At 37.0% G+C, this 17,738-nt stretch overlaps 1 protein-coding gene across 1 annotated transcript; it reads left to right on the top strand.

The window, feature by feature from the left end:
- The first annotated feature begins 722 nt into the window (after positions 1-722).
- On the top strand, positions 723-16,778 carry LOC149666582 (uncharacterized). The gene is made up of 8 exons (XM_089841603.1): positions 723-764; positions 1,546-1,641; positions 2,593-2,745; positions 4,789-5,043; positions 5,132-5,249; positions 13,500-13,627; positions 15,012-15,234; positions 16,735-16,778. Exons 1-8 carry the CDS (start codon positions 723-725, stop codon positions 16,776-16,778), a joined length of 1,059 nt encoding a protein of 352 aa, XP_089697729.1.
- The last annotated feature ends 960 nt before the right edge of the window (positions 16,779-17,738 follow it).

Here is a 17,738-nt window from a genome sequence, read left to right as displayed (position 1 = left end):
GCTTGGGATCCTTGAGAAAGACACCCATATAAGGCTTGGGATCCTTGAGAAAGACACCCATATAAGGCTTGGGATCCTTGAGAAAGACACACATAATAGATTTGGGATTCTTTAAAAGAAGTCCACATACATGCTAATAAATCAACCGTAGTTAAGTTTGAACAACTTGATCTGTCGTATGCAGATGAAACTGCAACGACAAGTTAAATGGTTAACTTGGGATCCTTGAGAAAGACACCCATATATATGGCTTCGGATCCTTGAGAAAGACACCCATATATATGGCTTGGGATCTTTGAGAAAAACACCCATATATATGGCTTGGGATCTTTGAGAAAAACACCCATATATATGGCTTGGGATCTTTGAGAAAAACACCCATATATATGGCTTGGTATCTTTGAGAAAGACACCAATATAAGGCTTGGGATCCTTGAGAAAGACACCCATATAAGGCTTGGGATCCTTGAGAAAGACACCCATATAAGGCTTGGGATCCTTGAGAAAAACACCCATATAAGGCTTGGGATTTTTGAGAAAGACACCCAAATAAGGCTTGGGATCCTTGAGAAAGACACCCAAATAAGGCTTGGGATCCTTGAGAAAGACACCCAAATAAAGCTTGGGATCCTTGAGAAAGACACCCATATATAAGGCTTGGGAACGTTGAGAAAGACTACCATTTAAGCTTCATCAGGTCCTAGAAAAAGAGATCTGCTAATATGCTTCTACATCAACGCTTGATCGAACTACTAGATAACAACGTTCCGGATTAAACTACAACATAAACAGTAAGTTTAAACAACCTGATCAACAGTAGGTTGTAAGATAGCCAACACTGCAAATGATTTTTTCACAAATCATGAACGCTGGATTTCTAAAGCGTTCATGCACAAATAGAGGAGTCAAGGCCCCCCAACGAGGGAAGCATTTCGAAACAAGAAAACTACTGATATTCCAGTTTAATTTGAATTAGTAAGCAGTTAATCTAAAAATTTTGTTAAAGAAATCTGCTGATGCATACTTCTTAATCATTAGACAGGTTTTTCTATTAGGATGGTACCCTATTTCAAGACAACATGACTGGGGGCTAATTCTACGCTATGGTTGTATATTGGAATAAGCTTGCAATCATTGAATAATTTTGGCTCCCAGTCATATATATTATCCTACAAATATTAGGTTCCACTTCACTCATAGGACAGAAATTTGTTAGTTACTTATTTAATTAAACTGTAAAGCAAATTCTTACTAGATTGATTTTAAATAAATAAATAAGTTTAATGTGCAAAATAATGATACAGGTGTTGTATTTGCGAGATTTTGCACAGTTTGTTTCATTCTAATAGGAATGCTATTTTATAAACAGTGAAAAGATAACCGAAAATTATAAATTAGCCGGGGTCATTTTATGATGAATATAGTAATACTAATTCTAGTCACTAGAGGGCGGTAAAAAGTGTAATCTGGCCGGGGCCATCTTGTATAATTTCACTTTGGTTGGCGGCTATTGCAATTTTAATTTCCATAACTATATCATTATAGATTAAGGGAACTGATCCAAGCCGTTTTCAAAACCGTGGCGGAAATCTATTGCAGGAAGAGAAAGCTCGAAAGCGTCTGGACCATGAAATTCCAAAGGTAGATTTATACCTTATTAAGTTTCCTTTCAGTTTGTCTAACACTTTAAAGGAAGGCGCGGCTCCATGATCACCACTAGCATTCTGGCTAATCTTCTGGACACGAATTTTACCTTGCCAAGGCAGGAACCAATCAGACCTAATGCACTAGTTCCCATTGGTTCCTGCCTTTGACTTAACTAGCCTTTAGCAATCTTAGCCACTGTGTAGTAGAAAGACAATCTTTTAGGGGCACCAACAGAGCCGCGCTTTCCTTCAAGGGAAAATTTCAGGTAACGGTACATTATACTTTCAAAGAACGGCATTTGTTTTAAAAAAAATGTTAAAAATAAAGTAAGCGATCTCTTATTACAATATGATAACTAGCATTTAATTAGTCTTAAAAATTATCAAGGACTACTGCGCCATCCGCCTTTGGTTTAGTAGCGTCTGGTAAATCGAACCACTCACCCCTAGGGCATTGGTAGAATTCTCAAAGGCTGAGAGAGATAAGGGGTAAAAGGTTCGATTTAGCAGACGCCACTAAACCAAAGGCAGATGGCGCAGTAGTCCTTGATTATTTTTAAGACTAATTAAATACAAATTACTTTGCAATAAGAGATCATTTATTCATTTTTAATTTTGCGCTCTTTAGAGCTGGAAAACTATTGTTCTGTCCCCTTGCGGCTGGGCGCCTATTCCCCTTTCTTCCCCAGTTTTTGGTGTTACCAATTTGTCCGCGCAATAATGTAATGTGGCCGAGGCCATCTTGTTTTAATATTTAATTCCTTTCATATTTAGAAAACTGCCATTCTTTTAAGATATAAAGTAACGTTACCTGAACTTTTCCTTTTAAGGCTCTATTTATTTCCACTCTACACTTAGCCCTAATTACTGTTAATTGTTCCAAAAATTCGTAACTATGTTAAATGCTAGTCACTCGCAATCAATCTAATGTGAAATATGTTTCTAGTTGGATTTAGAAATCGAATTCATGATTGCTGAATGGGAAAAAAATCAAGAGAATGCGGGAACCCTTTTGATCAATGGCAAAAAATATCAAGATTACATCGCGGCTGAAAGTCAAAATTTGAAAAACGAATTGGAAAATATCAAGAGAATGCGGGTAAATAGAAGCCGTAATCCAAAAAAGCGCTGAAAAAGAAATTAAAAAATATAAACCCCGAATATTACACTTAAGCCTTAAATAAGTATTTTTTACTAAATAGAAAATAACATTAATAAAAAAAATACTTATTGGGGCTTTTAAGTGTACGTTTTTATTTATTTGTTTATTTATTTATTTGTTCATTTATTTATTTATATATTCATTTTATTTTTAAATTATTTTAATAGTTACTAAATAATTATTTAACAAGTGATATTCTTAGTTTAAAGATACTTTTATTTCTGGCAATGTTTACTTCATTATAAAATAAAATTCGTAAACTAAGTTTATAAGATATTTTCCATAAGTATGACACCACCTATACTTTGTAATAGGGATGGCAAAAATTCCGGAATTCCGGAACATATCCGGAATTTTCCAAACAAATCCGGTACGGAATTTTCCAAGTTGAAAACCGGAATTCCGTATCATACGGAATACCGGTTTGTACGGAATTCCGGATCATACGGGATACCGGTTTGTACGGAATTCCGGATCATACGGGATACCGGTTTGAACGGAATACCGGATCATACGGAATGTTTTCAGCCAACATTACTCAAGAATCAAGAGTAAGACACACCACTATTGTCTTCAATCTTCATCTCTTCAAATAATACAAATGGAAACCTTCCATAAACGGCGTCACACTCTTAAGGGGGGGGAGTTTCTGAATTTGTGACAGTCCGTGACAAGGGGGAGGTTGGCGTAATGCTATTCGTGGCGTCACATTCAACTTTAATTTTGTTAGGAAGTCGGTGTATAAGAGGGGCGGATTGGCTCTCTTTCGTGATAAAATAATAAAAACAAAATTATAAATTCCACCGTGGGAAACAAACTCAACAATATACAATAATAGCTAATGGTGTTTAGCCTATTTGTCTGTCCATAATTTAACAAAATTTATTTTCCTTGCCTTAATTAGTTATATAGCTAATGTAAGTTATAGCTATATAGTTAATGTTAATAGCTCCGGGTTTGATATCGGTTAAATTCCGGATTTGGGGTCGGTGTAATTTTGGTTTTGATTCCGAAATTGAAGCCGGTTTGATTCCAGAATTGAAGCCGGTTTGATTCCGGAATTGAAACCGTTTTGATTCCGGAATTGAAACCGTTTTGATTCCGGAATTGAAACCGTTTTGATTCCGGAATTGAAACCGTTTTGATTCCGGAATTGAAACCGGATTTATTCCGGAATCAATACGGTTTGGTTCCGGAATTAAAACCGGATTGATTCCGGGATTTTTCGGAGTGTAAAAAGATTCCGGAATTCCGGTAAATTCCGGATTTGACATCGTCAAATACCGGTTTCGGAATTTTCCGAAAACCGCCATCCCTACAGTTTGTAATGCTACTGAGAGAGACTTACAGCTCGAGCTAGTTAATGACCGACAAGCGAGAATTGATTAACTCGGTTAATTTTGCAGACTTCCATCTTATTATTATTTAGTCTGCATTACTAAGCCTTTGATAGCAGCGCCTTAACAGGCTCGCTTTATCCTTAATCTATGACGTACCTCAATCACTTCATGCATGGATTAACTAACGCTAGGGATTGTTCACTAACCGTGTTTCCCATGTAGTACTGTCGCCAACTACATGTTCCGAATTATTCCTTGATTCCCCTCTTCATTCCCCCAATTTATTGGACCAAAACGGATGTAGATATAGCGCCATCTCTAGGCAAAATAAGTAGTTTTTTCCCAATTTAGGCAGGATTTCAATTTTGACGTCATGGAACACGTGATATTTGGTCCAATTTTCTTATAGCTTCATGTTAATGATAGTAGCTGCTGCTAGGGGGCGTTTGGAATATGCATGCTTTATCTTTTGGGGGGAACGAACTATCCCTAGTGTTAGTTAATCCCGGCTTCATGACAAGCTCCAGTTCCTAAGTTACCAGACTTTACATACTTATGGACTTTACAAACTTATGGAACATATCTTATGAATTAACTTATGGTGATACTAACTCTCTAAGGTTAATTCTTTGCAAAACAGAAAACTGAAGATGGAGGGAAAAAACTGGTAACCCCAATGAAACGCAAAGCACCACCGACTTCTGATAAAAATACACCAGCCAGCGCTGTCAAAACACCGCGTTTACAACCAAAAGGTGTTATACCATCGGTTAATTCTAATGCTCCGCCTTCTCCCGCCATTGTTTTGTTTCCCGGTGTAAGTGCTACAGCCGTTCAAAGTTCGCCACGGAAACTTCTACTTAAATCCTCTCCACGAAAATACGCCAATTCGCCGGTAAATTATTTTATTTTTCTTTTATCTCTGGTAGTTGGTTAAGATTCACTTAATTTCCTTTTGGTTTCCTTCGAAATGATAACTTTAGAAACGTATTGCGCAAAATCAATGTATGATTGCTAAACCGCACGATTTTATGCGAAGTTCAAGAAGAGCAACCTTCGTTGAATATGCCCAGGTCTTCTATAACGTATATGGACTTTCAGGTATTTACTGCTATTTTTACGTTTTGCCACTCTTTAGAGTGGAAAACGTATTGTTCCGATCTCTGTTGGCTGGACGGCTGGCTGGATATGTTGTGACTGGAAATGTTGTGACCTGATGAATTTTGACATAAATGAATATTTCGAACTTTAAATTTCCCGCGAATTTTCAACTCGAAATTCACCCGTAGTTCACGTTACACCTCATAGGTGGCGTAAAGTGTTTAACTTCAATTGAAATTATTTTCCCGTCGGTGCCGGGCCTCGAACCTGCGATGTCCCAATCCATACGAGACGCCAGTGAAGGCGCCCGCGCGTGCTACCACGAAGCCACGCTCGCTTGGTACAAAACCCGAGTTAAGTTAGACTTAGTGCTGGGCGGATCCGATTACTAGTAATCGAGTAATCGGTTACTTCTTAAAGTAGTCGCCAGGATTGGGTATTCGGATCTCTATGAGTCCCTGACGATTACTTTCAACGATTACTTTTTTTCGGATCTAACTCCAACTCCTAGTTTGGATCCGAAGTTCCGAGCTCGGATCTTTATCGAACACATTTCGGAAATGTTTCGAATCTTTTTTAAGTAATCGTAGTCGGACTGTCGGACTCGGATCCCGCATTCTGGGAGGTGGGGGAGACGGGATATCTTTCAGACTAGAGGGCCGCCAAATTATATTGGAACTACACCTTAAAAACATTTTCTATTCCGTTAAATCGTTTTGTCAAAACTTGAATTTAAAAATGATCTTGAAAGTTGGAAGTTTAAAAATATTTGTTATGAATTTTTTTGAGCAGAATCAGCACCTAAAATTGTGTTTTGTATACATTTAACATGCATTTAAATAATGTCTCTAGCATTATACGGGTGACGTTAATTTCAAATATAGGTGTCGCTTTAAACTTGAGAGTAATCGTTAAAAGTAATCGGTAATCGATTACTTTACTTAGTAATCGTAATCGGTAATCTGATATTTCCAAGTAATCGGATCCGCCCAGCACTAGTTAGACTGTAGAGTAGAGAGAGGTAGAATTATGTGGATCCCCACCCACCCTCCTCTTCCCGACGCGCGCCAACCAGCTGCAGCCGGATTTTGTAAGTGGGAGAGGAGAGAGAGTAGAGAGCGTAGCGCGCGTTTGTAAGCGGGAGAGGAGAGAGAGTAGAGAGCGTAGCGCGCGCGAAATATTTTTAGCAATTCATAATTTAAATCTATGAAACATACTCATTTAAAGTTAAATAATTATAATTAGCTAACATGATTATTATAATTAAAAAAAATTATATTATTTAAGTAATAAATTTAACGATAGTTGTTGAGAGATTCAATAGAGGGCAACATGAGATGTCATAAATACATAGTCACCCAAATTCATTTCAGTTCGGCTCTGCGTTAACACTGAACCAGCTTCGATTCCCCTTCGTCTTGTGCGGCTTGTGCCGACGTCATTTTGGTAGATATAGGGTCGTCGGTTTAACGTGTTGTGTACCCAGTTTTTAAGAATAAAACGGTTAGAATTTGTTCTTTGAAGAGTTGTAGAAGCTGCTCAAGTAAAACAGATAACGCGCTTCTTTCGAATACCGGGCATTTTAAAAAACCAAGGAGAAGCATCGTACAAACCTTTGGTTACAAAAGTTGGGCCTTGCACCTGAGTCCTTAAGAGAACAACCCTTCAATGTTCAATGCATTTCGTCTCGGGTAAGTAGAATCATGGATTTATGATAATACCAATTTATTGTTATATATTATTAGCTTATTTTGAAACTCTTTGGTATTTCGTAATTTAGACTCTACATCTGAAGCTGATGCTGTATTGTTAGAAGAAGAGATTTGCTCTGAAGCTGAAAATGAACCAGTGATAGGAAATGTTGGCCAGAGTTCACAGGATGTGTGATATTAGCATGTCAAATTTTTCTGTTGACAAATGTACCCAGACACGGCCAGAATTGAATGTAATGGACCGTAGCACCCAGTTTTATGTTAATTAATTACATTTAAGTTGCGGATACTATTTCAATCAATATTTTCATAGGTTTTGTCGTCCATATCGGCAGAGTTTATTAGAAGGATTTCTGAAAATATAACCCTTAAATGACGGCCAAACCTGAATCTAACCAAACCAAACCTTAACCTAACCTAACCTGAACCTAATCAAAATTTTGGAAAAGGGGCAATATTATTTCGGAACTTAAATGAAGATAACAAAATACAATATTTTGGAAAATGCATAATATTATTTGGTAAGTAAATGAAGATAAACAATATCTTGGAAAAGGCGTAATATTATTTGGGAAGTAAATGAAGATAAACAACATTATTATGGAAAAGGTGTGATATTATTTGCAAAACTAAAATAATCTAACCAAAAGGTAAAGGGTAAAATATTAAAAACATGGAAAATATATAATTTAATTAGTTTTAGCACCTTAATTTTAACAAATTAGCCTATAATTAACCTTGAATAAATGATATTTATTTAAAAAACTAATTAAAATGCGCGAGCTAAAGTAAAGTTTAGATATTTTAATTAGTTTCCGCACCTTAATTTTAACAAATTACCAAATTAGCCTATAATTAACCTTGAATAAATTATATTTATTGAAAAATTTGTATTTAAAATGCGCGAGCTAAAGTAAAGTTTAGCCCCATACTCACCCAAGACTGGTTGCCAACCCCACAACGTATCAAACAAAAAGTATTTAATTATAATTTGTAATTTCAATTTTAATGAGTCCAAGTTTTAAAAATACTGTAACTAAACGTTAACGACCTCTAGTCTCTGCCAAGTGATTTAAATTTCAGACCTTCTCTGTGGGAAAGGGGGAATTCAATTAGCTAGATTTACAAACTGACATCACATTTAAATTAAGTTATCATTCTAAAAACTTAGTTACTCAACTATAAATAAAAGGGTATTGAAGGTTAAAATAACGTTACTATGAATAAATCAAATAAAAAATCTACAACTTAAGCTCCTCAAAAAAATGAACATTAAGATAATTAGGGAGAATACATAGTTTAGAGACTAGTAGGATTCATACTTTTACACAATTAAGGAGGCCTGACTCACTGGGTGAGTTTAAAGCTGGACCTCCTCGCGTAAATGGTATCAATCCTCCTAGTCTGTAAACTATGCAACCTCAGCAAGATCAAATTTTCAAATCTAGCTATATAGCCAGCCATCTATCTATTTATAGCATTATAAATTAAATTAATTGATCGTGATGATTTAAAGTTAAATAATTATATATTTTGCTAATGTATTTATTATTTAAGTAATTTTATTTAATTTAAATAGTAAATTTAATGATGGTAATTAAGGGTTCCACGAGACGGTAGAATTTTTTTAAAAATTCAGTTATGTTTTCATCAGGGATAAAAGGGTATCGTTCCTTTCAACCGAATTCCCAATGGACCAAAATCCCATTCGACCGAATATCCCGCAATGATTTTAGATTTCCGGCCCAATGGCTATATTCCCGATGGACCGAAATCCCAATCATCCGAATATGCCCCTAAAAAATACATGAATATAACTTGAAACACTGTAGCCGTCAGCGATTCGGTGGTGTAGTGGATACGATGTTGCACTGCGAAGCGATAGGTTGTTGGTTCGAATCTCCGAAAGGTATGTTAATAATATTTAAAGTAAATGTTTCGTGATACTAATTAAATCGCTCACTTTCATTCCTTTCAAGGCAAGAGATATATAGAATTAATAAACTAATTAAATCGCTCACTTTCATTCCTTTCAAGGCAAGAGATATATAGAATTAATAAACAAATTGTGCTTAAAATGAAGTACAGTCTTAATGGTAGTTCCATCAATGTCTTTATATTTTAAATTAAAATTTTAATATTTTGGTTTCGGGTGGGTTAGGTTAGGTTAGGTTAGGTTAGCATAGGTTAGGTTAGGTTAGGTTTGGTTAGGTTAGCTTAGCTTAGCTTAGGTTAGTTTAGGTTTGGTTTGGTTTGGTTCCAATAATTCGTTGACACCTTTTCCAAAATATTCTCCCTTTAAATAGCTACCACCTTTTCCAAAACATTCTCCAATTAATTAGGTGCCACCTTTTCCAAAAGATTTTCCTATTAATTAGCTGCCACCTTTTCCAAAATATTCTCCTATTAATTAGCTGCAACCTTTTCCAAAACATTCTCTTACTAATTAGCTACCACATTTTCCAAAATATTCTCTTACTAATTAGCTACCACATTTTCCAAAATATTCTCCTTTTAACTAGCTACCACCTTTTCCAAAATATTCTCCATTTAATTTGCTACCACCTTTTCCAAAACATTCTCGTATTAATTAGCTGCCACCTTTTCCAAAATATTCTCCTATTAATTAGCTGCAACCTTTTCCAAAACATTCTCCTACTAAGTAGCTGCCACATTTTCCAAAATATTCTCCTTTTAATTAGCTACCACCTTTTCTAAAATATTCTCCTATTAATTAGCTGCCACCTTTTCCAAAAGATTTTCCTATTAATTAGCTGCCACCTTTTCCAAAATATTCTCCTATTAATTAGCTGCCACCTTTTCCAAAATATTCTCCAATTAATTATCTGACATCTTTTCCAAAATATTTCTATTATTGCTAATAAATTGTTCGTGGTAAGAGGCGGGCTTTTAATACTCATATAAATAATATTTTTACCTCCAAACAAGGTTGGGTTGGGTTAGGTTAGGTTAGGTTAGGCTAGGTTAGGTTACGTTTGGTTAGGTTAGGTTAGGTTAGGTTAGGCTAGGGTAGGTGAGGTTCGCCGTAATTAAAACGTAGTTAAAATAAGTGCAGTAATACATTTTCAACTCACATTTATTTTAACAATAATAAGTTGTGAAATTAAAAATATATTTAATGCAAAACCACACAGTATGTCTTCTTCCAGTTCAATAGAATTTCGGTCCAATGGGACTATAATAAAATCGCACCTTTGGCTACATTCGGTCGAATGGGACCCCAAAAAAAACCCCTTCTGTCGAATGGGAATTCGGTTCAATGGGACCAAAGCGATAAAAGAGGAGCGTGAGGATATTTGTTTTCACGCTTAGAGGATAGGCAACTCCCTATCTCCGACGGCAGCTTATTCGATATATAATCTGTTCCAGCTTTGGTTGTCAGCACGCGCAAACCCAGATTTCTATGTTGAAGCGCCTTAGTGGCGATCATTAACGTAGCTTTGTGCGTGCAGACAACAGACAACAGACAATGGAATTACTGATTTACAGGATTTAAAACGTCGAGATTTTAAATCCTAAATATCAGAATTTAATTCGTCTTTTGTCTCGAAATATTTCTTTCGTATGTTGTCAGCACCCTTAAAACGACGTTATAGATTACCGTAAAATCACTTCAACAAAGAACCAGGGTTTGCTCGTGCTGAGAACCAAAGCTGGAACACATTTTATATCGAATAAGCTGCCGTCGAAGATAGGGAGTTACCTATCCTGTAAGCAGTGAGCACAAAAATTGAGCCGGAGAGACCAAATTCTCCGCCAGCCCCCCTTTCATAAACGTTACCAGTGCCAGTGGCTCTCTAAGAGCGTGGCGCACATGCGCAATCGGCGCAACCGAGAGAGAAAAAAATCAGAGAAGTTTGTTTACATTATTACGGCCGAGGCTTAAGTTTTACGGAGATACTCCGATACTCGTGCCACCTCGTGAATCGTGCGTGCCGCGTTTGTGCTTACAGTGCCTTGGCGATGGTAATTATCAAATTTGTTTCCTGTTTATAATCTACTGACCCTTTCCAGTGTTTTATTTTTTAACCTCTCAATATTCACAGAAATATAATAAGTATGGTTATAATAAAGTATTGTTGTTACCATGGCTGTCGCAATAATTCGAGGCATTTGGATACCTGTGTTGTTCAAGGGGCACACATAATGTGTTCTTTTTATCTTTTCCGTGGTTAAATCAGTTCAACCGCCCGAAATAATCCATCTTTTACATATGTCCACAGTCCAATTTGGTTTTGTGTGCGGAATGGGATGAATTTAATAGCGGGGCTACAGTTTTTGTAACAACATTTCTTAAACGAAACCATTATTAGTCCTATAAATTGTTAAAAATTGTAAACTAACCGTAGACAAAGCTACAGTAACCATGCTGAATGCTGATCTCTAGTCTAGTGTGTAGTGTGAGCCTCTCTCTCTCTCTAACCGTATTTTCGGGTTTACACTTTTTGAATTTCCCTCTCAAAGGATCACGTGACGTCTTACTTCTCGGCTATGTGCCGAGGTAGGTTCATAATTGGAATGATATTTGATATTTAAAATAAAAAAATAACCGTAAAGTATATAGGCCAGGGTCACCTTACAATAAATTTAGCTAGCCCAGGCAAAACGTTATATGGTCGGGGCCATCTTGTTATATTATTATTTCAAATGATTGTTTATATATTACTTAAATAACTGGTATTGCAAAGTTTTCTAAACATCCATCTAGTGTTCAATACCGTGAATTTGTATGCTTGGTTTGCCTAAAATTGCAAATGACCAATTTGGGTTACTGCATGGATTAAATTTAATCCATGGTTACTGCAATAACCACATTTTTTTGTTTTGAAACAACCCTATTCCAAACTACCAGGAAAGATTTATTCAACTGCTACTGGGTTATTTTATTACCAAATTGTAGTAAAAATTCAAATAGCCCTACTCATTCAACCCATGAGTTATAAGAGTGTAATCAAAATCATTCTTGTGGGTAATCAAAGGTAATCAGAAATCTCCGATTATCACTGGAAATCACGAGAAATCTTGAGAAATTCAGAAATAATCACATTATTTACTTGTAATCTTTTGTAATCACCTCGGAAATCACACATTTCGTGAAATAACCACACATAAACAGTCGTGGAACTCGAAAATCCAAAATAAAAATCGTAATCAGTTCAGATAGAAATAATCGTAATTCACCAAGAATCCAGTGGTAATCACGGCATTCACCAAAAAAAAAATCAACAGTATTCGTTGAAATTCAAATAAGAATCACAAGTAATCTGCGGCAATAACGGGAAATCAGTGTAAAGAAAATCACCTAAAATAATCCAAATCACAGAAATCAAGGAATTTAATCAGTAATCAACGGAATTCACATAAAAGTTCAGAAATCAGGAGTACAAAATTTTGGCGAATGACTAGCCCCTCGCTCAGAGACAATGAGAATCACGCGTCGCCTACACTTTCCTTGCTGTCTCACTTTTGGTTATTTCTTTGTGTTTATGTTAATTATGGCAAGGATGATAGGGGGTGGATACGAATTCTGAGAGAAACACGCGCCGTAACTTCGGAGGCGATTGGGTCTGGTGGGACGCTAAAAATGGGGGAGGAATACTCGGGACGAAAGGCAGGTGAGCTACCTCAGAACTAGACCCTATTTAGCGCCATCGTGTTGGCCTAATTTTGCATGCATATTGCCAAAGTTATTTTAAACCTTTTCCTCATAAATAAAATTTGCAATTGATACACTAAATTTTATATAGACTTAATATTTAATAATTATTGCTTCGAAATTGTTCCAAAAATAATAGTGTACGTAGATGACGCTGCAATAGGGAAACGCCGGTAGATATTTATTTGAACGCGCTGGGCGTCACCTAGAGTTGTTAATTCCTATTTCAAAGACGATTGAAACGATTAGTCATTTGATGAAAAAAATGGAATTTAACTACTAACGCATAGTGATGAAACCAAACGTGATTTTACTATGTTTGGAAAAACTTACATTGATTATTAAACCTTTTCTTCTTTCGTGCATAAAAATGATCATTTTACACCATAGTTAGAAGTTATAAACATTATTTAATGAAATATTTGATCTTATAACCCTTTCAATCCGCCTTGAAGGCGGAACAAAGAACTCTATCAGACGCGTTTAGCGCCGTCAAAGAAATTCCTACCGGCGTTTCCCTATTGCAGCGTCATCTATGTGCACTATTATTTTAGCAACAATTTCGAAACAATAATTATTAAATATTAACTCTATACAAAATTTAATGTTTCAATTGCAAATTTTATTTATGAGAAAAAGGTTTAAAATAACTTTGGCAATATGCATGTAAAATTAGGCCAACACGAAGGCGCTAAATAGGGTCTAGTTCTGAGGTAGCTCACCTGCCTTTCGTCCCGAGTATTCCTCCCCCATTTTTAGCGTCCCTCCAGACCCAATCGCCTCCGAAGTTACGGCGCGTGTTTCTCTCAGAATTCGTATCCACCCCCTATCATCCTTGATTATGGTGTCTTTTTTGCGCAGTTTCATTTTTGAACTTTCCGGGTTTGGAGGATCCGATCGACACTCTTGACCAATTAGCCGCCGCTGTCCATCAAGGGAAGATCGTTGCGGGCAGTTTGCGTAGCACTTTCTTTCATCAAGCCTTAGAGGTCAGTCATTAATGGCTAAAAGTAGTTTTTGTGATCACGTTTAGCTTAGGTGAATACAGCGCTCCCTTTGACAAGTGCTTTTATATTTTCAGTGACTGTGGTACACTAAAAAAATCATATATAACCGCTCTTATTTAAGTTCTAGCTTTCAAAATTTATTTGAACTTTAGAATTGTCTTGCTATAGTTGAATTCCCTTTCTCGTGAGTCGTATAATTTTGGTATCACTAAAGCGCCCATTTTTAACATGACCTAAAACTATCTTTCAAGTGTGGTTATAACCTGTCTGGTTGGTTATGTTTCGATTTCGAAAGGTTTAATACTTCAAGGGGCATGAAGGCTGCGTTCAACTACCAGCAACTGGAAAAATACAGTCTCTCTCCGTTTGCGGTTATTTTGGCCACGCTACGTCATGAGTGGCTAAGAGAAATTTTTTAGCGTTGCTAGATCTCTTCAAAATGGCGTCTGCTGCTAAAAATTAATTACAAAAGCGTACTTACGAGCAACTCGCGAAGAACCAATTTTAAATTTGAAAACGATTCAGTTTATTCTCAGCAGTAATGATTCCATAGTAATCTTGGGTTCAGAATGCATTTTATACATATTTTTAAAATTATTCTCCAAACCAATGTTTTTGTAGCTCTCGTAAAAACATAAGGCATGGTTTTAACTTGTCGTCCGATGTCAAGCGACAACAAGAAAAAAACATAGTTACGCTGGACCGAAATTACGTTGGGTGTGGCGATATTAGTTTTAAATTTTTTTGGCCGCGTTCAATGTTAACGCTCTGCTCGAGCCAATCAGCAATAAGCTCGAGTCGTGACGTCATTTTCGACCACGCGTGCTCGGAAAAGGACGTTCGCGGTCCGCCATGTTTTTATTTATTTACTTCCTAATCGAGTCAGTTACTACTACAAATCCCTGAGAATGCCGAAGTTCAATGCTGAAAGTTTTATTGAACAGGTTAGGAGCCATCCTTATCTTTATGATATCAGACACAAAGATTACAAAGACCAAAAAAGAAAGATGGGCCGCAATTGGTGCAATGTTCAGTTTATCTGGTAAGCATTGGTTCCATTATTTGCGAGAACTACGCTAAGTGAAAACGCTTTAACGATAGGTGACAACGTAAAAAACCAATCTGACATTTGACGTCCAGCTGCAAAGTAGGTTTTTACGGTCAAGTAAAAACCATGCTTTAGTCGCCATTACGAAATGGATGCACTAAGATATAACGTACTCCTTTGCCATTTGTTTCGTTGAAGGTTCGATTAAAAACGTCACGTGACAACCGGAAAACATCTTTGAACCAAAAAATTGAACTCCGTTGCGAGTTGTTGAAAGCAGCCGACGCCAGGCTTAAAATGCTTTTCGTTTACTTGTAGGCGATCAGTACCGGCCGTTTGGGTCATTTGGGCGACGGAGTCAGACGAGACCCGATCAGTTCCGGGGCGACATCGGTACCTTCGGGTGTCTTGAAAGTCTTGCACGAGAAGTATGCCTTCGATTGGGGCCGAGAGAACATGCAAGGGTCGGTCGCTCGCTTGGGAGAACATAATTTTCACTTTCTTAGTGACCAACTTTTTAACACTTTCTTGGGACACGCTGGTAAGCAAACATGTAACTTCACTTTCAATTTTCAGAAAATTATTATTGTCTATCCCGGGGATCTGGTATTACCAGAAGTATATAATATTTCTCTTCGAGAGAAGTGCACCACAAATCGGGGTAATTGTAACGCCATTCTTCAAAACATTGGAACATTTGGAGCATGGTTACTAAACCGAATCAAATACGCGATAAATAGTTCCCTCATCATTACTCTATTAGCCTTTAACAATTTGGTCAGACGCATGCGCTTGTGGATTTTTGTCCCATGTCAAGACAATCAAAGTTTGAGGGTTCATTGCTTGCTGGGGATTTAGTGCCAAACACTTTTAGAATTCACCTTGCGCTGCGATGCCCATCTGAAGTTTGATGAGCGGTAGAGCAAACAAAATGGGTAAGCCTGGGAAGAATGACGTTAACTAAAGTATTAAGAGGAAACAGAGTGTCATTCTTCTTCTATTATCCCCTTCTGGTAATACGATGTAGTTAAATTGAAGCTGTCGTGTAAAGATGAAATTGGCGTTAGTACCTTGTATAGCACCAGAAGTAAGATAAGGGACTAGAAGTAAAGTGCTCTAACATTGGTAATAGATCCTGGCACAAATTTGAGGATATTATGCCGCTTCCATCGCGCCTCCACTAGAGAGAAAAAAATTGGTCGAGATCCAAAAAAACTTCCTACGCCCTTCCCCTCAACCTAAATCCGCGGAACACGGACGCGGGTGCTTGAATCTAGTTCGGCCGTCTACCGCCGCGAGCGTCTAACGGGTTGGGGGAATTCAGAAACCGCTACCAGAGGGCCAACCGTTGGTGTGTTATCAAGAATATTCACTTTCGCCAAGTGAAGAATTCGGTTACCGCGATACTTCTGGTCCCTTATCTTACTTCTGATAGCACTCATTGACGCGTGAGTTAATCACTCTTATCCTGGAAAGTATAAGACTAAGATCATTTTGATCTTTAGGGCAGAGGATTTATCCCAAAAACGTACAATCTCCCATAAAACTTAATGTTAATTTTGGGTTCCTTTGAATTCAAAGGAATACGAAATTAACATCAAGTAACTCGCGCTTATACATGGTTAGTCTTTGAAGGGGTTCTATATCTCGAAAAGCTAGCGTCCGTGGGTGCGTGATCAAGTGGGCCTTGACCAATCTCACTCACCATCCTCCCCCCCCACAATATCCTTATTATTAAAATATCTAGGAAGATCTATTGAAACAGTTCTTGGATCGTCTCTATTTTCAAACAAAATTACAGACCACGCTTAACCGTATCTGGCGAGCTAATATTAGGTAGAAAGTTGATCGGTACCAGAGCTTGACGGTTTCGAATATAAACTCCGCGAGTCTTCCATTTTCCTTGGAAAAAGTCATAAACTTCTGCTTGAATGGAGTGATCAATTCTTGCTGTCAATTGGTGGTGAAAAACATGAAAACTTCCCTTTTAGAGCTGTGATTGGTTAATAGTAAAGTAATACTTTTGTTTCAATCTTCAAAGTGCCAAAAGGCTCTCCGCTTCGAGATCCCCTCAATATGGTGTAAGCTCTTTAAAAATTCATCCACTCTGCTTAATTAATGCGCAATGTTATTTTAATTTTTAATCCTAAAAATACACCATATGCTTGCTAAAAACCTTAAGTTAAAATTAGCATTGAAATATTGTTTCATCAGGGATAAAGATTGCGCGTGAGAAAATTTGTTTTCAAGCTATAGGACGACAGCTTATTCTGTATATATCTTGTTGCAACATCGATTGTCAGCACGCACAAAGCTAGGTCTCTATGTAACCTAGCTTTGTGCGTGCTGTCAAGAGACGAAAAACTTCAGGATTTTCAGGATTTAAAATATCCGCTAGTTTTTAAGCTCGAGTGCACGGCTTGAGTTTCAAATACGTGTAGTAGGCTGTAGGCAATTTTAATTTTAAAATATCTGTCACTTCAAACGAATATCTGTTAGATAATTAATTTTGATCTTTTTCCTATCACATTGTTTTCAAAGACACTTTTAATTAATGAACCTAAGAATTTGCTACAGCGAGTATAAACTCGCACGCTGTCAGCTTGCTAATTGATTCGCGTTCTCGGGGATGCCCATTTCCGCACAATTTTCGAGAATCATAGCCCAATTCCGCACACTTTTTATGGCCCATTTCCGCATACGTTTTATGGCCCATTTCCGCACACTATTTATGGCCCATTTCCGCACAGTTTTTACATTGAAAAGTTAGTTCACCATATTTAACGATAACCCATTTCCGCACAGTTTGCAAATAAAACTTTTTTTTGTTGATTAGGTTTTGTTCGGGTTCGGTTAGGTTTGGTTCGGTTAGATTTTGATTAGGTTAGGCTATGTTACAATAGGGGCATGCAAACTTGTGATTTGACCACTGCAATATCACTATCGAAATAAAAAAAAGTGTATTGATAGACGTAAACCAAGTGTGTTTTTGTTAAAAATAGAAGTAAAAAAATTCTGTTTGTTAAACCTGCATTAAAAATTAAT

Source organism: Phalangium opilio, unplaced genomic scaffold (genome assembly GCF_054372755.1).
Source record: "Phalangium opilio isolate 3A_F unplaced genomic scaffold, DU_Popi_V2 ptg000060l_1, whole genome shotgun sequence".
In the NCBI taxonomy this organism is placed as follows: domain Eukaryota; kingdom Metazoa; phylum Arthropoda; class Arachnida; order Opiliones; family Phalangiidae; genus Phalangium; species Phalangium opilio.
This window is presented reverse-complemented; position numbering and strand designations above follow the sequence as displayed.

Bases quoted from the DNA above. Each gene is read 5' to 3' on its own strand.
- LOC149666582 (XM_089841603.1), top strand. From the start codon at position 723: ATGCTTCTACATCAACGCTTGATCGAACTACTAGATAACAAC. The intron at 765-1,545 runs GTTCCGGATTAA...ATATCATTATAG, and splicing joins TCGAACTACTAGATAACAAC to ATTAAGGGAACTGATCCAAG. The intron at 2,746-4,788 runs GTAAATAGAAGC...TTTGCAAAACAG, and splicing joins AAAATATCAAGAGAATGCGG to AAAACTGAAGATGGAGGGAA.